The sequence below is a fragment of the Ranitomeya variabilis genome, chromosome 6 (genome assembly GCF_051348905.1).
Source record: "Ranitomeya variabilis isolate aRanVar5 chromosome 6, aRanVar5.hap1, whole genome shotgun sequence".
NCBI lineage: Eukaryota > Metazoa > Chordata > Amphibia > Anura > Dendrobatidae > Ranitomeya > Ranitomeya variabilis.
The window spans coordinates 450,762,611-450,787,141 of NC_135237.1; the positions used below are offsets into that span (position 1 = coordinate 450,762,611).

General features: G+C 43.5%; 1 protein-coding gene across 2 annotated transcripts in view; it reads right to left on the reverse strand.

Moving 5' to 3' along the window:
- Window positions 1-24,531, reverse strand: part of RB1CC1 (RB1 inducible coiled-coil 1) — a 183,276-nt gene that overhangs the window by 6,336 nt on the left and 152,409 nt on the right. The window contains exon 21 of one of the 2 annotated variants that reach the window (XM_077270491.1): window positions 4,432-4,559. In XM_077270491.1, the coding sequence (XP_077126606.1) occupies window positions 4,432-4,559 (128 nt within the window). Of the gene's footprint in view, window positions 1-4,422; window positions 4,560-24,531 lie in introns of both variants that reach the window. The other variant, XM_077270490.1, reaches the window with a different exon arrangement.

Consider the following 24,531-nt stretch of genomic DNA (forward strand, 5'->3'; position numbering starts at 1 on the left):
TTAACACATTGATATAATAATGGCATGATATACAGTACGTGCACCATTAATCATATTGTATTTTTACATCAAAAATTCTATGCCGTTTATTAATATCTTAATTGTTACCAGAGTTCTGTTTTTCTGAGGCACAGCTCGATTCCCTGTATAGACATATACTATGCCGACGGCCAACAGCTGCCAATAGATGGAGATTAGGGTCTTAGCTCAGTGTGTAAAAAGATAACCCCCCTTTGATATGTCACAGTTCAGTGATTGGTGGGGTCCCAACTCTGAAAGCCCCACCAGTTGCTTCAACATAGAGGCAGAAGATCATCAGAGTGCGAGCGGAGTGGTTTATCGACTTTTTATGGGTCAGTTCAAGCTTAGTAGATCAGTTCAGCACTGACCAAAACTACAGCATTTTTAAATAATTTTCACCTTTGAGGGCAATGTACCTTTTCACCTTTGAGGGCAATGTACCACCAGGTTTTACCCCAGTTAACCAGTTCTACCACTCTTTTTGGCTTAAAACTACTTTTTCAAACTTAAAGGAGTTTTCCGGTCTAAAATTAAATGTCTACAGTCACTCTGTATGACTGCAGACTTATACATCTCCTCAGCCCCCAAACTCTGCACTGGAGGATTCACCGCTGTGTGCCCAGGGAATGGTGGTCAAATATGCAAATATGTGATATACATTCTCCCGGGTAGAAGCTGTATAGAGGAGGTGCCTTCGCTCAATACACTTGACTGGCATATCTTTTTGGTCAGTGTGTGGGGCAGAGGAGTGTGATTTTCAACAAGACCCTGAAACCTCTGCCAGCCCCACCACACGCATTGTTAACATACCACACAAGTCGCCTGATCACTGGGCACAGAGAGTGATAAGGCCAACGCGCTCACAAGGAGCAACCCGAACATAAAAAAATATATGGTTGCCCTCTTCCATTTTATACTCTAGTTCTCTTCTGCCCAGCAAACCATAGAAAAAGTGTTAGAAAATAAGCTTGCAAAACTACGGCGTCATACCATAATACGTTCACAACTGTCAACTGGGACTGTCTGGTCCATACAATCCTCCTGCTGAAATTAAGCTGTGCCAGGATCTATTATATTAATGGATGTGGACGATGGACCGAAGGGGCTCAGTGGTTAGCACTGTTGATTGCTGCATTCAAATTCCACCAAGGACAACATCTGCAAGGAGTTTTGACGCTCCTATGTTTGCGTGGGTTTGTATGTAAATAGGTCTTAAAAAGGTCAAATTCAACTTTAAATATTGTAATCTAATTTACTCTATCTTCCAAGATGCTTTTAGAAAAAAAAAATGAAACTTCAAAAAAAAATACAAAAAAAACCAAAAAAACTTGAAATAAAAAATGTGGATTCTAGAGAACATTCTTGAAGCTGAATCTACTTTATCTAAAAATACCTATCTGCAACACATTTTTCCTGTAGTTTTTAAAAGTAAAAATTAAAAATAAATGATTGTCAGCATTAGATGCTGCTGCATTGATACAGATAGGGCTTTATATTCATATGTAGGGTTAAAGGTTATTTCTTCCTATCTGCGACTTCAATAACATTATTGCCCAACTAGTAATTGGAATTGCCTCCAAAGGTCAGGGACTTCTGCACATTAACAACAGATCACTGTATCCTTTCTGTGCCAACAAGACTTCAGTCTTGTGAGATAAAATCATTTCAACTGAAAATATTCTGGATCGTTCCAGTTTATGAGCAAAACCAGATGACGCATATTAATAGAAAAATTGACAACATGAAGAGCTGTTAGCATGAAAACAAGGCTTTCCATTGTTCACTGCTTTTCAATACCAATTACAGGATTTGAGTGTGTCTATTTGGGGGAGGCGAGACACACTTCTCACACACCACTGTATTTTACAGTCTCTATCCTTATCTGTCCTCAGATGTATGAACTTCATTATTTTGGAGGGGGGCACAGATCTGTGTCACAACCCGATAGTGCCACATTCCCACATGAAGTATTAATAAGCCAGCTGGAGAGTTGTCCACCATTCAGCGTGCATGCACCATCCTCGTTGCTCTCAGTGCACGAATATTATATTTGCACAAACAATATTGGGGGTTCAAGCTCTGAGACCCCACCAACTAATCAAAAAACCATAAGCCTTCAACTTCATCCGTACCCTGCTCTGTGGGAACACTGAGGCTGGTACTAACTTCAGTTTTTTGAGTTGCACACCTCTAGGAGCACTTCAGAGTTCATCGGTGGAGGTCTCAGGACCTAGGCCCTCCCTTCCAACTAAGAGAACAACAATATATAAAAAATAATAACTCTTTAAAAGGGTATGAAGAGGTCTCCTGCACTTGTGATAGTTTAGCCGCAAATTTTACAAATTGGAAAATAAAGACCTGATTCGTCAAAAGCAATTTATCCAGAATATAGCTACAATTCTGGTGTAAATCACTTTGACAAATAAAAAGCTAAATTTGGTGACTTTTGACATTTCCACACCAGTTTCTTCGAGCTCCACCAAAATAGAGCCAATCTAATTCATGAAAAGCTGCAATGTTCATTACATCATGTTCAGATGATCCAGATTCTTTAGGAGGTGTGTGCCCTCATCATCAAGACCAGCGAGAAAATCAAACTGTTGAATCGGGGAGAAAATATCAGCAAAGTAGATGATATTTTAACAAACCACCTAAGACTGCGTATATGTATAAATTGAGTGGCAAGTGTAAAATGTTAAAGATGTAGCATGGCATTTTTTTCTGTTAATTTTCACAATAATTTCAATGTAGAGCGGTGAAATCCAGGACGATATGTTTTAGTGAATTAAAGAAAAATCTACCACAGAATTTGTGGGTGAAAAAATCTGTCCCAAGGCAAGTATCCCTTAACCCTTGTTTGGCCATATAATATTGATGACCTAATCTTAGGATGGGTCAGCGATCAAATCTGTGGGACCTACCACTCCGCACTGCAATGAGCACCTGTAATTAGCACAGATGGCAGCTGGATCTATACATTAAATGGACCACAACAGCACAGCTGTTTAATGTGTAGCAGCAGCAGCTGTTCTGCAGATCAGAGGAGATAATAACAGCTGATCGGTAGGAATGCCAGGTGTTGCACCCCCCACTGATCCGAAAATGATTAACTATCCTTGGATAGGTCAGCGATAGTATATGACATGACATCCTTTAACTCTGCTGTTCTGTTCGGGGCCTATTTAACTCAAGAAAAAATATGTGTTATTACGAGAGGGTTTTTTTTTTTTCTAACAAAATAATGATAGTTACACATGTACTATTCGTGATAAGTATTTTATACAGATCTCCTGCTGCATAAATGATTTATAGTATCATTGCGGATTATCTATTCCATCTACTTATGTTTACTGATTTCTCCAGTTCTTTCAGGTCCAAGAGCTCAACACATTTGCAAGTTACTGCAGATGGATGGGCTTTGAGTACAGGTCTGTTCTCGTCAGTTTTGCTGTAGTTTATAAGCTCTTATTGTTGCTATACTGGTTAGTGTTTATTTGGATTTTATTATTATTCTTTATTTATGTAGAGCTATTTTATTCCACAATGATGATTTTACCCTTTGAAAGTCGAGAGTCCATTATTCGGAAAGTTGGATAAAAATGTGGCAAAGAAGATCATTGAGTGAAGCGGAATTGTAAAAGCTTTCCAACGCTTCAGAAAGTGTCCAAAGATGAGGACCACATAAGTGGCGGGGAAAGTGATTATGAGAATTCTAATTCTGATGTTGTATCTGATGAAGCACGACACCTGGACAACTAGTCCGATGCAATAATTCAACTGGTATTGAAGTAATACACTTAGAGTAGCTAAATGTCAAAATTAACAGACTTTAATAGGTCATACTGACCCAAACAGTACAAGTGTACAGCCAATATGAACAGAACAGCAGGGTTAATAGTGATGCCGATTTACGAAAGGTGGTCGAAAAATAGATGGTCCAATTTTCTAGGCAGCTGTATGACAAACACTACATTTTTGGAATGAAGAAAGCAACCAACAGCACTCTATCAACGGACGCAAAGTTGAAAGCTCCAAGGAACCCACTTGAAGCTACTCCAGTAAGTAGTAAGAGATAGCGCCCAAGTCCCGGATGAAAAAGTGAAACAAAATGTATTCTGCCATGTAAAGGATAACCTATCGACCTATCAAAAAGGTACGTGATAAAAACCTTTTTGATAGATTATAAGACACATTATTTGCTTGTCTCGGGGAAGGTGGGGGGGATATATTATAAAAAAAATCATGACTAGGATAACGTGACCCAACCTATATTATAACCATCTACAAAGTTGTTGAAAATGTTACAATACTTTTACTTATGTACCAAAAAGGCATAATCCCATAAAATAAAATAAAAGTAGCAGGTTTTATGGGGCTGAAATACTTCTGGGTGACACTTACCACACTCACCTGGCTTAAGATCTAATGCCAAAAGAGATTCCGAATGCAAGAAATACAGTGTTGGGCTGACTGTAAACAACACATAATTGTCGTGACGTTCATCCAAAATAATGAGAACCAAATCCCCAACTTGGAAGCTGTAACATGTGAACAAAAAGAAGACATGTTTTCCATTATATTTAATGATATGAACAATGTCATGCATCAGATAACTGTTAAAAGAGAATGTGTCACAAAACATAATTCCTTAACTTCAATAGCACTGGCACATTCAAACTGAACATAGGATACCAGGTGGACGCTCGGCCATGGATGTAAGAATATAGCAAGCCCAGTGATGCAGTTGTGACAATATGAGAATCACACATTACCACTCCTTGTCATGCACGTGTAACAGCAAGCAGAAGGCAACCCTGCATTAGTTAAAATGTAGGTGTTTGGAGATCTGGATCATTGCGGCAAAAGTAGTTACATTTAAAGGAATCTGTTATAAAGTTTATTCTTCCCAATCTTCTGGCACCCAGACTCCCTCACTGGGTCTATTACTGAGCTTCTAGCTGTAGTTTTGATAAATTCACTGGTTTATCTCTTGTAGCTCTGTTAGTCCTCTCAGTGATGAGCAATGAATAACCTGCCCACAACATTGATTGACAGCTTTCTGTCTACACTGTGCATAGCCAGATTTGCTAATTGGTGGTGCCGACAGCCAGAGCTCACAATCATCAAGGACTACTTAGCAGCGAGAGGACTAGTAGAGCAGAAAGATAAAACAGTGTTTTATCAAAACTACAGCAAAAAGCACACAAAGTGACACACTGCTGGAATTCGGATGTCTGCTCCTACTTTATGCTGCTCTCTTATGGGGCAAAAACCTGGTGAAAGATTCACTTTCATAGGGCTCACAATTTTAAAGGTCTCCATACACATTAAAGAGCTCTCAGCTGAATGTTCAATCAGACAACTGCTATCTCCCCTGACACGCTCATACACAGGAACATTCAGCTTCACCGAGAGCTCCTGTGTTCTTTATAAGAAAGCAAGTGACAGAAGCCAGGCAGCGGCTTGTCTCCCAGAGCACAAAAGGATCAGGGTTGGAAATCCAACAGGCCAGAGCTTTCTCTCACCCAACATCAGGGAAACAGCAGGTCTCCAAAGACATTTCGCCAGCATCCAATCCACTCGTTGGATCCAATGTGTATGGGGGCCTTAAGATGTAACTTGAGCTGAAATGCTGCTGGGATTTCTTCTGATCACCTAATGAGCTAGTATCACTGGAGGAAGTGGGTTCCAAATGGAGAACACCTACCCGTTTCAAAGTCGGCCATCGTAAGTTTTTAGAAGGGTTTGTTTAGCTTCATTTTTTGAGAACACCTTCCTTTTGTCTCAGATTCTCAAACAATAGAACGTACAACCAAGTACACTTTTTTGTAGGCAAAAAACCCACAATAATTAATTTAGAAGATTCTACCATACTGTATACAATGGATATGAAGAAGGAATCCAGCTCGCATGCAAACAATTTCTTATTCGGGCAAGTGTGGTACAAAGGATTAAGGATAAAATGTTCAAGTCACCAATAGCCTCTACACATTTCAGATGTCTTAGCACCCTTTGTCGTGATGAAGAGTGATAAGACACATGAAAAGCTTAGATGTTATCGCTAAACAAAGATTTTGTCCTTAATGCTTTGTACCATACTTACCTAAATAAATAAATTGTTTGCCCATGAGCTGGATACCTCCTCCATTTCAGCTACACATCCACGCTATGACAGAGCATCTCTCCTTGCTCCAGGTTAAGGTACCTTCACACTGAGCGACTTAACAACGATAACGATAGCGATCCGTGACGTTGCAGCGTCCTGGATAGCGATATCGTTGTGTTTGACACGCAGCAGCGATCTGGATCCTGCTGTGATATCGCTGGTCGGAGCAGAAAGGCCAGAACTTTATTTTGTCGCTGGATCTCCCGCTGACATCGCTGGATCGGTGTGTGCGACACCGATCCAGCGATGTCTTCACTGGTAACCAGGGTAAACATCGGGTTACTAAGCGCAGGGCCGCGCTTAGTAACCCGATGTTTACCCTGGTTACCATTGTAAATGTAAAAAAAACCCAAACACTACATACTTACATTCCGGTGTCTGTCCCCTCGCCGTCAGCTTCCCGCACTGACTGTGAGCGCCGGCCGGCCGTAAAGCACAGCGGTGACGTCACCGCTCTGCTTTACGGCCGGCCGGCGCTGAGACAGTGCAGGGAAGCTGAGGCCGGGGGACAGACACCGGAATGTAAGTATGTGGTGTTTGGTTTTTTTTACATTTACACTGGTAACCAGGGTAAACATCGGGTTACTAAGCGCGGCCCTGCGCTTAGTAACCCGATGTTTACCCTGGTTACCCGGGGACTTTGGCATCGTTGGTCGCTGGAGAGCTGTCTGTGTGACAGCTCTCCAGCGACCACACAGCTGCACCGTCGCTTAATGTGACGGTACCCTTACAAGGATATGAAACTGTGCTGGAATTATCTCTATATTGACTGTGCACAATACAATAGCAAAGTGCACTAACTACAGTGTGTAGGTTGCAACAGTAAACCCTAATCTTCAAATCACAATTTAAGGTCACACTTTTTCTAATGTGAAATCAACATTAAGGGTATGTGCACACGTCAGGATTTCTTGCAGAAATTTTCCTGACAAAAACCTGACATTTCTGCCAGAAATCCGCATGCGGTTTTTTTCGCGTTTTTCATGCGTTTTTGACGCGTTTTTTTCCAAATGCATAGAATAGCGGGAGAAATGCGGAAAATCCGTAAAATTAATGAACATGCTGCTTTTTTACCGCAATGTGTTTTTTTCGTGGAAAAAAACGCATCATGTGCACAAAACATGCAGAATGCATTCTAAATGATAGGATGCAAAATGTATGCTTTTTAATGTGTTTTTATAGTGTTTTTATCGCGAAAAAACGCGAAAAAAACTCAACGTGTGCACATACCCTCAATCTTAAGGCAAGGTCACTAAATGTCCCCCGTATGCATAAATTTCAGGATTTGTATGATGGTCTCCATTGTAAATGCCATATAGGTCGCCTAATAAAAACTTCAGCTCCTGCATGCAATTTAATGACTATTTATAGAGTAGAAACGTAAGACATAACTGTATATACTTGTTTTGAATGGTATGCTGTCATTCCGTTATATGGCTAATGTACCACCTACCACAAAGTGCACAGGGTCAAGAAACTTGACAAAACTAACACAATTATGTAACAGTCAAAGCCTGATAACATGTTCATGCTATATATTAAGGAAGAAGATATTTTTTTTCACACTAAGATCTTCAACCCTTCAGAATACAGTATATTTTGGCTTTTCATTTATGCTTCTCCACATATTTACAAACAATTTACTCTTTGTTGCTTTCATAGCGCCTTATTCTTTGCACCACCATAGAACACGTATCTGTTTTGTTTTTACTGCGCTCATTGAGGATTCTTCAGCTTAGCATGATTACGGAAATACCAAACTAGTTAATTCTTCTTTTGAGTGGTGAACAAAGAAATCTGAATTTTGCAAAACGTGTAACATTTGCATTTTCCCCTTGATGGATCCATGTGAGCCGACGATGTACTTGGTACAATTTCAGGGTACATAAAACCTTTCCATTGCTTCTTATTGCATTTTGTGGTGGAGTTGTGGTAGAAAATGCAATTCTGCCACTTAGACTTTTCCTCTTTACAGCTTTTACTGCACAGGTCAATTTATTTTATATTTTGATTGATCGGAGCTTTACAGATCTGGTCATACCAAATATTTTTTTCTAAGTATTTTAAAAAAAAAAGTAAAATTGATGATTAAAATATTTCAGTTTATTTAAAAAAAAAAAAAAAAAAATTTAGTTTACTTTATTTTATACTCCACTCAAGGGCTTGAACCTCTGATCGCTTTTTCTATATATCGCAACACCACGTTATTTAAGGAAATAAAATCACAGGTCTCCTATGGCTGGGCGTCAATCACAGGCGCAATAATTTGTCCCTTTGATGCAATGATAACCCACTGGCATCCTAGGATTGTGTTGTACAGTGGAAAGGTGAAGGCCACATGGGACCATACATCTTAGATCCTGCTTTCAGATAGTGACAGTGACATTTAAGGGCTTAAAGGAAAGGTGCCGCAATTTTGTTTTTGTATTAAAAATGATTGTTTATATAAACAATTATCTTTAATACAAAATTATTTTTTTTAACCTTAATATCTTTTTTATTATTAATAATTTTTGCAGCCACTGGGCGCCGCCATTTTGCTTTGCAGGAGTGTAAGAGTCCCAGCACGACATTTACACTCTGCATTTACGGCAGCCCTGTGCATAGGACTCAGCAGTCGGGAGCCGACCGCGTTATCTCCTGCTCTGATCTGGCCACGCCCCCTGGGCTGTCTCCACATCACAGCAGAGGCAGGAGGTCGGCGCCATGTTTCTTCAGCCCACAGTGTGTGAGCTCCACTGTGACTGAGAGCTGTGCTGTTGGAGGGGCAGCTCCAGCTGCCTCTCCTTTCACACTGTCAGCAGTCGGCCGTTCCCTGTCCTCTGCTGCCTGGTGCCCTGGCTCAATCTCTAGAATCGCTAGAGAGGGTGAAGTGCTGGGGTCTGATGTCCTCTATCAGGAGCTGCAGAGAGGTAACAGGGGGGGGAGGGGGAGAATCTCTGTGCTGCTCCGACCCGACCCTGCCTCTCACTGCAGCCACTGATCAAGGACATCAGACCGTGTATCTATCACTACACTGTGCTGAGCCATGTATCTAATCCTCTCCTGTATGATAGTCTGCTGTGCCATGTACCTAATCCTCTCCTGTATGATACTGTCTGCTGTGCCCTGTACCTAATCCTCTCCTGTGTGATACTATGCTGAGCCGTGTATCTAATCCTATACTGTGTGATACTGTCTGCTGAGCCATGCATCTAATCCTATACTGTGATACTATGCTGAGCCATGTATCTAATCCTATACTGTGTGATACTGTCTGCTGAGCCATGCATCTAATTTTATACTGTGATACTATGCTGAGCCATGCATCTAATTCTATCCTGTGTGATACTGACTGCTGAGCCGTGTATCTAATCCTCTCCTGTGTGATACTATGCTGAGCCGTGTATCTAATCCTATACTGTGTGATACTGTCTGCTGAGCCATGCATCTAATCCTATACTGTGATACTATGCTGAGCCATGCATCTAATTCTATCCTGTGTGATACTGACTGTTGAGCCGTGTATCTAATCCTCTCCTGTGTGATACTGACTGCTGAGCCGTGTATCTAATCCTCTCCTGTGTGATACTGTCTTCTGAGCTGTGTATCTAATCTTATCCTGTGTGATACTGACTACTGAGCCGTGTATCTAATCCTATCCTGTGATACTGTCTGCTGAGCTGTGTATCTAATCTTATCCTGTGTGATACTGACTGCTGAGCCGTGTATCTAATCCTATCCTGTGTGATACTGACTGCTGAGCCGTGTATCTAATCCTCTCCTGTGTGATACTGTGCTGAGCCGTGCATCTAATCCTCTCCTGTGTGATACTGACTGCTGAGCCGTGTATCTAATCCTCTCCTGTGTGATACTGACTGCTGAGCCGTGTATCTAATCCTCTCCTGTGTGATACTGACTGCTGAGCCGTGTATCTAATCCTCTCCTGTGTGATACTGACTGCTGAGCCATGTATCTAATCCTATCCTGTGTGATACTGTCTGGTGAACCGTGTATCTAATCCTCTCAGGCACTCCTCTCCCCCCTGCATATCTTTCCCCATTACACACACAACTCAATGCATGCGATAACAGGAGCTGCAGGGGTCATGCTGTATTATGGCATTATGTGAGATCTATATGACGGTATTATGTGATCTGTATGGTGGTGATTATGCTTGATCAGTATTGTGAGAATTATACGGTGGTATTGTGTGTGATCTATATGGTGGTATTATGTGAGAACACTGGCAGTATTATGTGTGATCTATATGGCGGTATGTGAGAACACTGGCGGTATTATGTGTGATCTATATGGTGGTATTATGTGAGAACACTGGCAGTATTATGTGTGATCTATATGGCGGTATGTGAGAACACTGGCGGTATTATGTGTGATCTATATGGTGGTATGTGAGAACACTGGCGGTATTATGTGTGATCTATATGGTGGTATTATGTGAGAACACTGGCGGTATTATGTGTGATCTATATGGTGGTATTATGTGAGAACACTGGCAGTATTATGTGTGATCTATATGGCGGTATGTGAGAACACTGGCGGTATTATGTGTGATCTATATGGTGGTATTATGTGAGAACACTGGCAGTATTATGTGTGATCTATATGGTGGTATGTGAGAACTGTATGATGGTATTGTGTGTGATCCATATGGCTGTATTATGTGTGCTCTATATGGTGGTATGTGAGAACTGTATGACAGTATTGTGTGTGATCTATTTGATGGTATTGTGTGTGATCTATATGGCGGTATTATGTGTGAGCTATATGGCAGTATTATGTGAGAACACTATGGCAGTATTATCTTCAGAAAGCGGACCCATTCTATGGTGGTTCTGGCTGAGCACCTGCTCGCGGGTCTGGGGTAATAGAGGGGGCAGCATGACCTCCAGTTAGGTGCAGTCAGGGCTGGTCAGGCTGCTGAAGAGAGGGGTCTCATTTTTATTGTTACTATATGGCTAAATTTCCTTCCCAGCGTCACCCCGTACTTCGCCTGTCGTCTCACTTTCACACATCACCAGGACAGGATGGAGAAGACAGGATCTGAGGAGGGGAATGGGGTCTTAGCATGCAAAGTCTGGATCAGAACAGGCCATCAATCCGCAGAAATGTTTCCTGGATTTCTGTGGACCAGACGGTCCATCCATGTGTATAAAAGACAGCGTTCTATGTACAATCCCTGGCTGCTCCGCGCACCAAACAGGGGGCCCCATAGACCAGCACACTGCTCTCCTGAAATACTCTGCGCTGCGGTCACCCTGCTCCCTCCACCACATATCTCCCAGAATCCTTGCTGGCTGCCATCCTCGGTGACTGTCTACTTGTCAGTGTAAGGCTGCTTTCACACTAGCGTCAGTACGGGCCCGTCGCAGTGCGTCGGGCCGACGTACCGACGCATGCTGTGAAAGAAATGCCCGACGTGGTAGCGGATGTAGTCTTACGACGCTTCCGCTGCCCCATTGTACGGTCCGGGGAGGAGGGGGCGGAGTTTCGGCTGCGCATGCACGGTCGAAAATGGCGGACTCGACGCACAAAAAAACCGTTACATGTAATTTTTTTTGTGGCGGTGGTCCGCCAAAACACGACTCAACCGTCGCACGGTGGTTGCGACATGTAGCAATACGTCGCAATGCGTCGGTAATGTTAGTCTATGGGGAAAAAACACATCCTGCAGACAACTTTGCAGGATGTGTTTTGCAGGATGTGTTTTATCTCCTGAACGACGCATTGCGACGTACAGCCAACAACGCTAGTGTGCAAGTAGCCTAAGGCTGCCGTCACACATTCAGTATTTGGTCAGTATTTTACCTCAGTATTTGTAAGCCAAGACCAGGAGTGGCTGATAAATGCAGAAGTGGTGCATATGTTTCTATTATACTTCTCCTCTAATTGTTCCACTCCTGGTTTTGGCTACAAATACTGAGGTAAAATACTGACCAAATACTGCTAGTGTGATGGCAGCCTTACTCTGCAGTCACCAACAAAATGGCTGCTCACTGTGTTCCTGAATATCATCCTCTTATCCCTTAGCAGACACCCAGAAGGGAAGGAGAGGAGACATCACACACGTCAGCAGACTCCGCCCATAATTACTGCAGTGCTGTAATGTGAGCTTGTTGTACACGAGGTTTTTCTGAAATTTCAGCAGCTGCTCCCCCTAGTGTTTAAAAGTGGAAATTCCAAAACTTTTCAAATTATTTTTCATATTTTACTAAATTATAAACAAATGATAATTTTTAAGAAAATGTAAACATTAATTCTTTACATTTTTACAATTTCTGTAAAAAAAATTTTTTTGATGGCACCTTCCCTTTAATAGCAGCAATTGGTGTTTAGATCCGACCTCAGTTGTTACAAGCAGATGCCGGGTATTATGCGGGCTCAGCTCCTGAGCATGTTCTATACACCAGCACTCACATTGGGATGTACCAGTACCTAAATGGTCAGTAAGGAGTAAATAACTTTCACTACTAAAATATGAAGTATGAAATATAAAATAAAAACTGTTTGCCTATTGTACATATAGGCAAATAGCTTTGTTAAATAAAAAAAAGGTTAGATGTACAGCACCATGGAATCAACGGTGCTATAAAAATAAATAATAATTTAAACATTTTTTTTTGCTCTTAACTATTAACGTACTGGTTTACTTTTATATACCAAAATTCTCCTTCTGTGTCCCGATTCCCAGTGGCAGTTTTTCGATCAGGCCTACCTACGCCCTAACTAAGGGTTAAAGGAGTTAAAGGAGCTTTCTCCAAATCAACTGTTAACTATTCACAGCATAGGTTCTAATTCTCTTTTTTCCTGCAACCCAACATACATTAACAAAGGGAGTCCCATGTCCCCGGTCTAAACACAGCACAAGTATGTGTATTGCTGCTGTATTCAAAGGCTACTGAACTAATGGGAGATCGCTGAGGGTGATAAAAGTGTTCAAAAATGATCACAAAGAAAGAAAAATCCAGCATCACGAAAATCCAAAAACTCTTCTTTAGTAGTGTGAATAGAAAACACTCCAATCAGTGAATTAAAATGCCATGGTGGTAGAAGAAACAAGCGGTGAAACCCTTGAACATGATTAACCCCTTAACCCCCGGAGATTTTTTGTTTTTTTTTGTTTTTCGCTCCCCTTCTTTCCAGAGCCATAACCTATTTATTTTTTTATTTTTCTGTCAATATGGCCATGTGAGGGCTTGTTTATTTGCGGGACAAGTTGTACATTTGAACACCACCATTGGTTTTAGTAGGTTTTCTTTTATCTAAGTAGTGAAAAAAAAATTCCAAAGTTTGCTAAAAAAAAAAAAAAAAAAAAAAAAAATTGCGCGATTTTCTGGGACCCGTAGCGTCTTTATTTTTTGTGATCTCAGGTTGGGTGAGGGCTTATTTTTTGCACACCGTGCTGACGTTAATGATACCACTTTTGTGCAGTTACGTTCTTTTGATTGCCACTTATTGCATTTTAATGCAATGTCACGGCGACCAAAAAAAAACGTAATTCTGGCGTTTTGATTTTATTTCTTGCTACGCCGTTTAGCAATCAGGTTAATTCCTTTTTTTTTGACAGATCGGGTGATTCTGAAAGCAGCGATACCAAATATGTGTAGGTTTGGGGGTGGGGGTGATTTGAACTTTTATGGGTTTTTTTTATATATATTTTTAAACACTTTTTTTTTTTAACTTTTGGCATGCTTCAATAGCCTCCATGGGAGGCTGGAAGCTGCAATAACTCGATCGCTTCTGCTACATAGAGTTGATGCACAGATAACTTCTATGTAGCTGAATTACGGCATTGCTATGAGCGCTGACCAGAGGGTGGCGCTCATAGCAATCCGTCATCAACAACCATAGAGATCTCGAGGAGACCTGTCGTAGTGATGGCAAAGCACCGATGACCCCCGATCATTTGACGGCGGGGTCAGCGGTGTGCGTATTTCCGGCCCGGTGGCCGGGAAGCGCTTGCTAAATGTCGCTGTCAGCAGTTGACGGAGGCATTTAACTAGTTAATATGCGCAAGCGGATCGCGATTCCGCTGGCGTTTATTGCGGGCACATGTCAGCTGTTCAAAACAGCTGACATGTCGTGGCTTTGAGGTGGGCTCACCGCCGGAGCACACCTCAAAGCAGGAGATACTGCTATTGGATGTACTATTCCGTCAGCTGGCAGAAAGGGGTTTAAGGGTATGTGCGCACGCTGCGGATTTTGCTGTGGATCCGCAGCGGATTGGTCGCTGAAGATTTGCAGCCGTTTTCCATGAGTTTAAAGTACCATGTAAACCTATGGAAAACAAAATCCGCAGTGCACATGTCAATTCTTTCTGCGGATTCTGCAGCGGTTTACACCTGCTCCTCAATAGGAATCCGCAGGTGTAAAACCGCAGGTGGAATCCGCACAAAAACTGCGGAAAAAACGCGGTAATCCGCAGTGTGGATTTCCTGCGGATTTACCAAAATCATTACTGAAAAATCCGCACACCAGTCCGTAACGTGTGCACATAGCCTAAGAGTTTCACACCCTGAAAATAGTTGTTTTATCTACCACCATGGCATTTTAATTCACTGACTGGAGTGTTTTCTATTCACACCAATAAAGAAGAGTTTTTGGATCTTCGTGATTCGTGAAGCTGGATTTTTCGTTCTTTGCAATCATTCGCGTCCAAGGCACGGACGATTCCTTCCTTCAAACAGTACATGGCGGCGAGCTGGACTCTATCTTTTCTATCAAAATGATCACCTGCTTTAAAATGGTTTCCAAACTAAAAAAATATTTATCAGTTTTAGTAAGTAAAATTGTACTTTTACTTGACACATTTAGTTCTTCTGGACAAAAAGCATACTAAGCTAAAGTGCTATCAGAACCCACGGCAAAAATGATCACAAACTTCTATAAAATATTTATCTATATGATAATCCACAGTTGTAGGAAATAGTTGGCAAAATAATATACAGTAAAATAAGTTATAAATGTGAAAAGTATTGTTTCCGACAAGAAAAGAATGTCACTTACCATAAATATGCACACTTATTTTTTTGAGGTGCAAATGCTGCTATTCTCCTGAATCCTGAGCTGTTTATTCTTTGTCCACAACAAGACATCTATGGGCTCATTTCCACATGCGAGTCACACGTCCGTATCTCGCATGTGGAAACCAAGCTCTGGCGCCGGCACTTTGGAGCGGAGCTGTGCAGCTCCATGTGTTCCTATGCGGCCGCACGTTCCGCTCTGGAGTGCCGGCGCCAGAGCTTGGTTTCCACATGCGAGATACAGACGTGTGACTCGCATATGGAAATGAGCCCTATTCAGAAGACTTGGGGACAAAGCCCTGTTGGCTAAAAGGACTTACATCTTCTGTGCTGGTCAAAAGTTTTGAAACTGACACATAAATGGTTTGCGTAAAGTTTGATGCTTCAGTTTTTGTAGTAACAATTTGCATTAACTAGATTATTTGGAAGACTGATCAGAGGAATTGCAAAAATCATGCAAAGACATCCCTTGCCATGAAAACTAATAAACCCCATCCAAAGAGAAAGGTTCATCTGCCATGAAAAGTTTCAGTAATGCAGAGCTTGCACAGTAATGGCATCGTGCAGGAGTCACTGCATCTCCACACAAAGTAATGCTGCGGAAATGGCAGCAGCATTTCTGCAACTCCCTGCGGCGGGTAAAACACATGCGGAATTTGCATGCATTTTTCTGCAAAACACAAGCATTTTGCAAGCATTTTTAGTTTGCCGAATGCTTGCGTTTTCCAAGCGATTTGAAGCATCGCTTGGAAAAGTGATTGACAGGTTGGTCACACTTGTCAAGCATAGTGCTTGACAAGTGTGACCAACTTTTAACTATTGATGCTGCCTATGCAGCATCAATAGTAAAATATAGAATGTTAAAAATACAACCAAGGTTACTTATCAGTAGCCGGTTTTTCCGGAACCCATGACGGCACACCTGAGAGAGGGCATCCGCCCAGTCAGGACAGGAAACCCTACTGAAAATAAAAGGGCGGTACCTCTCTGTCGCTTCAGTTGGTTTTCAGAGCATGAGAGGCCCCCCTGGTTAGTATACATGGCTATCCATCACCACATCATATTAACTAAAAAAGCACCCAAAACAATAGTGCACACCGAAAGGGTGATAAAGGGGGGGAATATACGGGTGCCGTCATGGGTTCCGGAAAAAAACGGCTACCGGTAAGTAACCTTGGTGTTTTCCCTTCCCCCATGACGGCACACCTGAGAGATTTTTGTAGAATGAAACCTTAGGGAGGGACCACCGCTTGTAGTACCCTTCTGCCAAAGGTTAGGTCAGCAGAGGAAGAAAGATCTAGCCGGTAGTGCTTGAAAAAAGTTGAGGGCGAGGACCAGGTAGCGGCCTTGCAAATTTGATCAATTGATACCTCAGCCTTTTCTGCCCAGGAGGTAGCCACGGCTCTGGTGGAGTGAGCCTTGATGCCTTCAGGAACCGGAGTGTCACCCGAAGAGTAGGATAAACTAATGGCCTCCCTGATCCATCTAGCAATGGTACTTTTAGCTACCCCGCACCCTCTCTTGCTACCCTGAAATGCTACGAATAGGGTTTGGTCTTTCCTCCACTGACTAGTTACAGACATGTATTGTAACAGATCTTCTTACATCTAGCATGTGGAAGTTTTGTTCCCCTGGATTTCTAGGATTACTACAGAATGATGGTAAAGTAATCTCTTGACTCCTATGGAACTTTTGAACCACCTTGGGGAGATACGCCGGGTCTGGTCTTAGAACGATCCTGTCATCAAAAACCTGAGTATAAGGAGGGCATATTGACAGGGCCTGTAAATCACTTACCCTACGTGTCGATGTTAAGGCTACTAGTAGAACAGTTTTAAGGGTAAGTAACTTAGGTGATAACTCCTGTAAAGGCTCAAAAGGGTCTTTAGTTAGGGCTTCTAAGACTAAATTTAGATCCCAAGGAGGGATTTTTGGGATAACGACCGGTCGAGATCTACTACAAAATTTTATGAATCGCGAAACCCATCTATTTGAGGCAAGATTACAGTTATATAGGGCCCCCAAGGCCGAAACCTGAACTTTAAGGGTGCTGGTTGCTAACCCAAGATGTAATCCTGCTTGCAGAAATTCTAGGATAGGACCCACTGGAGCCACCTCCCCCAATGGTTCACCCAGGAAGTCAAGAAATGTTTTCAATGTCCTACCATAGATCCTAGAGGTTATGGGTTTTCTGCTTTTCAATAGGGTGGAGATTAACCCTGGTGAGAATCCTTGGTGACTTAGTAACGCCCTCTCAAATTCCAGGCTGCCAGATGGAAGCCATTCACTTGAGAGTGCGTCACTGGGCCCTGGGTTAGCAGGTCCGGAATCTCTGGCAGAATCCATGGGTCCGTTACCGACATCTGTCTTAGAAGGGAAAACCATGGTCTCGGCCAGAATGGAGCTATGAGGATTATTTTTGCTTGATCCTCTCTAATCTTCCAGATCACAGCTGGAATCATCACTATCAGGGGGAATGCGTAGGTCAGCGAAAACTTCCAGGGTATTAGTAGGGCATCTACTACAAAAGGATGTTCTCTTGGATTTAAGGAGCAGAACTTTTTGACTTTTTTGTTGTGTAAGTTGGCAAACAAGTCTATTTCTGGTGTGCCCCAGGCTTGGACGATTTGTTGGAATATCTGGGGGTTTAGGGACCATTCCCCCTGTTTTAAGCCTCTGCGACTCAGGAAGTCTGCTTGTGTGTTTTCTATGCCCCTGATGTGTAGTGCCGTCAGGGATGACAGGTGTTGTTCTGCCAACTGAAGGAGTAGATTTGATATTTCCATGAGGCCTTTGGACCTCGTCCCCCCCTGATGATTGATATAAGCCACTACTGCTCGATTGTCCGTCATGATTAGAGTATGGCGGCCCCGGAAAAAAGGGAGAAAATGTCTTAGGGCTTTTTCCACTGCCAATAGTTTTTTCGTTTGACCCATAGTTTCTTTCTAGTAAGGACCAGGTTCCTTGTACAGAATGAGATCTCAGGTGAGCCCCCCAACCTGTACCGCTTGCGTCGGTCGTGATGATGTCTTTAACCGGATTTTGCCACTCGACCCCCACTGTCAGGTGGTCTTCCACCGTCCACCACACTAGGGAATCCCTTACGCCCAGGGAGAGACATAGATTTCCTTCTAAATGCCCTCTTAACCGTTTTTGAGCTGAGAGAACTTCCCACTGTAGTTGTCTTAGGTGGAATTGTGCCCATCCTACTGCCGGAATACACGATGTTAACGAGCCTAGTAAGGACATCGCCCTTCTTAGAGTCATTGCTGGATGATAAATCGCTGTACTGGCCAGGTTTATTATCTTGGCTACTTTGTTTTCTGGGAGGAGGCAGAGCTGACGCTCGGAGTCCAGCATTAACCCCAGGAAGGACTGTAGTTTTACTGGTACCAATCTTGACTTGGGGATATTTATTATCCAACCCAGCTCCATTAGAGTTGATGTTACCACTGATACTTGATGAGTGCAGTGGGACTCTGACCTCCCTATTACAAGGAAATCGTCCAGATATGGGACAATTACTACATCCCGGGACCGGAGGTATGACATTACTTCCACCATTATTTTGGTGAAAACCCTGGGGGCTGTAGACAGGCCGAATGGAAGGGCTGTATATTGGTAATGTTAACTGATTTTGAATATAGAGGGCTACTCTCAAGTATTTCCGATATTCCTGATGTATTGGTATATGGTAGTACGCATCTTTTAAGTCTATTACTGCCATGAAGCAGTGTTGGAAGAGAAGTTTTATGGTCGTGGCGATAGAGAACTACTCCTTCAAGATGGAGTCTATCGATTGGTTGAGTTTCCTTAGATTTATAATAGTTCTCCAAGAGCCATCCAGTTTTTGGATTAAAAAGAGGGAGGAGTAAAGTCCGCCTCTTTCTTCCCGAGCCAGGACTTCCTGAAGAACCTTTTTGTGAATGAGTCCCAAGACCTCCGTCTCCAGGGCAGATTGCTCCTGTTGGGACCTTCTTCGGGGAGTTATTATAAAGTTTTGCCTAGGTGGACGGATGAGTTTTATTTTTAGGCCGTGTTTGATAATATATTTACGACCCAAGTACTGGGGGAGATGTTTACCCAGGCCGGAAAGAAGAGGGAGAGTCTTCCTCCCACTTCTGGCGTAATGTCATTGGGGGGGATTTTTTTGCTGATGTAGAGGGCCCTTTAAACATGTAGCCCGATCCTCTCTTATCCTTAAAGTCCCAATTTTTTCTCTCTCCTGGGGGGCGACCTCTGTTAAACCTTCTCCTCCGAAAAAAAGTTTTTTTGGAATCTTTCGGGATATTGGGAAAAGCTTTCTTTTTATCCCCTGCATGTTCCAGAATCTCTTCTAGTTTTTTGCCAAAAAGGAGTTGGCTGTCACACTGAATGGAGCACAGCTCATGTTTAGATGGCAAATCCCCTGGACAGCCCTTGAGCCACCGGGCTCTTCTTGCCGCATTGGACAAGCTCGCCGCTCTGGCTGTTAGTCTTGCGGAATCCGCGGAAGAGTCTGCCAAGAAAGCTGCTGCTCCTTGCACTAAAGATAGAATTGCAAGAGTGTCGCCTCCGGGTACTTTGTCCCTTAGCTGATCCTCTATCTGCTGTAGCCAGACCATGAGAGCACAGGCCTTACATGTCCCAGCAATTGTTGGCTTCAGGCCCCCCGCTGAGGCTTCCCAGATATGTCTCAGAAAACTATCTGCTTTTTTATCAAGCGGGTCTTTGAGAACACCCAAATCTTCTAACGGAAGAGACGATCTTTTCAAACATTTGGCTACTGCCCCGTCAATTTTAGGGATTTTCTCCCAGGATTCAGAGTCTTTTTCTTCAAAAGGATATCTCCTTTTGGATGAAGAGGGCAAAGAACCCATTTTTTCAGGTTTTTTCCACTCTTTTTCAATTAATGCTTTGATTTTTGCATTGACCGGAAACGTGCGTTTCCTTTTCTCTTCTAAGCCACCAAACATGACATCTTCTAGTGACCTAGGTGTCTTCTCCTCTTTAAGACCCATTGCAGATCTAACTGCTTTAACTAATTTGTCTACGTCCTCAGATGGAAAACATGGACGACCTCCTGAATCACTGTCCGAGGAGGAATCTGAAGACTAGACAGAGGCCGAGGAGGTAGAGGGAGATCGGGACGATTTATGACTCTCCTGTCTCCGAGAGGCATCTGACTCTGTAGACGCCTTACGGCTTCTCCTTCTTGGTTTATTAAGGGCCATTTTCAAGGAGTCTTTTATTTCAGCCTGTATTATGGCTTTAAGGCTAGTGGCGAAATTAGGGGTCTCTTCTTGTACAGTTTTACTAATGCAGTTAGCACAGAGATCCTTCTGCCACTGAACTGCAAGCGGGTATTTACAAAGGGCACACTTTCGGTTCTTTGTTTTACCGCTAGCTTTCCTGGACCCGTAGTGATCAAAACAGAAAAAATGGACCCTGTTACCATAAGGGTGACATTCACGTAGATCACTCACCACCGCCGACAATCAAGGGTACCGATTTTGGTGGCTGGACAGATGCACGTGAAGCGTCCCTCCTGGACTCCGATGAATCTTGCCGGACAGGACGACTGCTGCTCCTACCACTTGAGCGGCTGCTCCTGGTATGCTGGTGGCTCGGCAAGGCATCTGGCGAGAGCTCCTGCTGCTGAGATGGCGGCTGCTGCTGCTCTTGCTGCCCCACTTCCATGATGAAGTTTCTGGGCACGAGTGCGTCTTCTGTGGTTATCACCCCTTTTATGGGGGATCCACTGCACTCCCCGCCTCCTCCGGTACCCAATAGTGGCCCCTCCCCTGCCGCGCCGCCGGAGTCTTTATCCACCGGCCGGCGTGTTCTTCATGGGCGCCTCCATCTTGGATCCGGCGCCCGCTCCCGACGTCACGCGGACACGCCCATTCCCAGCGTGCCGTCAGACGAGCGACCCGGAAGCAGCCGCCGCACCTGGACACCGGCAGAGAGAGGAGGGCGGCGTGGCAGCCATGGAAGGAACCCGGCCATCCGACCCTGCTGCACAAACGCCCGCTCGGATGCAGAGACTGCGGTCGGTGCATCCAGGACCCGAACTCCGACGCACAGGCGCTGCCTGTTCTTCCACGCCGGGACGGGACCTGGGTAAGTGGAATCACCGCCGTGTTCAGCACAAGGGTCCCTGTCAGGACAAGAAACCCTACTGAAGCGACAGAGAGGTACCGCCCTTTTATTTTCAGTAGGGTTTCCTGTCCTGACTGGGCGGATCCCCTCTCTCAGGTGTGCCGTCATGGGGGAAGGGAAAAATTAAATATGGTTATTATCACCTTCCGATGGGAACGGAAGCCACCGCGTGCACCGCTGAGAGGCGGGAGGACTCCAGGGGCCATCAGAAGGTGAGTATATACCCGTATATACTCGAGATTTTCAGCCCATTCTTTTAGGCTGAAAGTGCCCCACTCGGCTTATACTCGAGTCATTGTCCCAGAGGGAGCGGCGGATGTCACATACTCTCCTGCTCATGGCGCGGTCCCTGCATCTCCGATGGTCTCCGGGAGCTGGCAGCTCTTCCTGTGTTCAGCGGTCACGTGGTACCGCTCATTAAAGTAATGAATATGGGCATGACTCCACTCCTATAGGGGTGGAGCGCATATTCATTACTTTAATGAGCGGTACCAGTGACCGCTGAACACCGGAACAAGCTGCCGGCGCTGAGACCATCTGTCAGTGAGCAGGGACCGTGCTGGGAACAGGTGAGTATAACGGGGGAGGGTGAGCATTGCACGATATGCACCTGTCCCCGTTCCACCGCCGGGCGCCGCTCCGTCTTCTGCGTCCTCTGGCTGTGACACAGCGGCACCCGGCGGTGGAACGGGGACAGGTGAATATCGCAAGTGCCGGGGGCATGAGCGACGAGAGGTGAGTATGACATTTTTTTTTTTTTAATCGCATCAACAGCATATGGGGCATATTACTCTACGGAGCATCTTAAGGGGCCATAATCAACCTTTATTCCGCAATATATGGGGCAAATGTTTCTATGGAGCATCTAATGGGGCCATAATCAACCTTTATGCAGCATTGTATGAAGCAAATGTTTCTATGGAGCATTTTATGGGGCCATTATTAACCTTTATGCAGCATTACAGTATATGAGGCAAATTTTAATATGGAGCATCTTATGGGGCCCATCATAAACTTTATGGAGCATTATATGGGGGCGTATTTTGTATGGAACAGATCATAAACTGTATGGAGCATATGGGGCTCCTGATTCAATATGGATATTCAAAAACACTTAACCTACTAATGTCTCAATTAATTTTACTTTTATTGGTATCTATTTTTATTTTTGAAATTTCCCGGTAGCTGCTGCATTTTCTACCCTAGGCTTATACTCGAGTCATTAAGTTTTCCCAGTTTTTTTGTGGCAAAATTAGGGGTCTCGGCTTATACTCGGATCGGCTTAGAGTCTCCTCTCCTCCAGATCCTGGGTACCATCCGCATATGAAGCGCTCACTTTACGCATGGTGGGCATAGCCACATGCGTAAAGTGAGCCTTTCAACGCAACCCTATGGCTGCGGAATCGCCGCGATTCCGCAAAAATAATGGACATGCTGCGGATTTTACCGCTATGCGAATCCACAGCGGGAAAATCCGCAGCATGGGTACAGCAACTGTGGAATCCCATAGGATTGCATGGGAATGCGTTAAAGTGTTTCTGCTGTGGCAAAAAACGAGGCAGAAACGCATAAAAAACGCAACGTGGGCACACAGCCTAAGGTGAAGGCTTTTGAGGGTTGGCATGGTGTCAAGAAGGGCAGCAAAGAAGCCATTCCTCACCAAAAACAACATGGACAGATCGACATTCTGAATCAAAGAACAGGAAATAGACTGCAGAGGATTTGAGTTATTTGAGTTGGTGAACCCCCCTGCAGACTGTTTATCTAAACATCCTCAAAGAGGAAAATCCAGGAGTAATTTCATAATGAACAATGCTTTTCCGGCATGATGGAGACCATGTCACAATGCAAGAGTGATAAGTAATTGGCTTGGTAAACAACACATTTAAATCTACGGATGATGATCAGGAACCTCCCAGATCTCATTCTCAAAGAGTGGGTGGACAAACACAGAAATGGTAATACAACTCCAAGCACTGATTAGGCACGAATGGGTAATGGTAATACAACTCCAAGCACTGATTAGGCACGAATGGGTCGTCATCAGTCAGGATTTAGCACAGAAGCTGAAATCCAGCATGTCGGGATGAATTGAAGAAGGTTTAGAAAACAAGGGTCAACACTGTAAATATTGAGGCTTTGCATAAGCTTGACTTGTCAATATGATATAAAAACTTATGAAATACTGATAATTGTACTTCAGCAACCATAGAAATACCAGACTAAAAGATATAAAAATAAACCTCAGAACAGAAAACTTTTTGAAAACCAAAATTTGTGTCAGAAACAAAACTTTTAGCCATGACTGTACATATAGGTGAAGAAGGGGCCATATCCCACAAATAGGTCACAGTCAGATTGAATAAATTGGAACAAGATCAGAACGCAGTACAAGGACTGGTCCGCGGCTCTCCCGACCAGAGCGTGACAGGTGCAGACATACACGGAGCGGTCAAGCTCAGGTCAGGAAGCTGTCAGCCAGTCCGTGCACTGCGTTTCAATCTCTGTCCGATTTATGTGGCTGTCTGACTACGCCCATAGAAAGAAGAAGGAACAAAAAACAACACAAGATTCAGGAGAACATTGGCATCTGACCAGGTTTAGAACATATGTATGGGAAGTGACAGGTCCTTTTTAAGTTAAAACATATTTTAAGTGATCTACCCACAAAGTAAACTCATCTTGGATTTTGTCACAATGAAAACTCTATGAGTAATAGTCATAACAATTAATTGACAGTAAATGAACACATTTAGGCTTGTACTATAAATATATTCATTGTGTAAAAAACTAATAGGATTCTGCATGGCCATCAATAAAGTCTCTGATCTGGAAACCCATTTTGACATTACCATGTTGGAGATTTCTCTTATAATAGGCTATCATGCATTATACTACAGAAGAGATTTGGTAAAGTAGACAACTCTATCTATTTATTTTCATGGTTCTAAATGTAACCCGTTGTCACCTATCCACAGTATGCCTTCCTGATCTCAAGGAAGTACAATGCTCGGCAGTAATATCTGGCAGTCCTACAGTGAGCAGAGCGGTGGCTTACCCGCATGGCCAGTACGCCAATTGAGTAGGATACTTTAGATGCCAATAGTTGCGAGCAAATGTGTTTGGATAAGGTGTTTTTCAGAGCATGCTCAGGTGCTAATAAATAGAATAGGAAGGAGC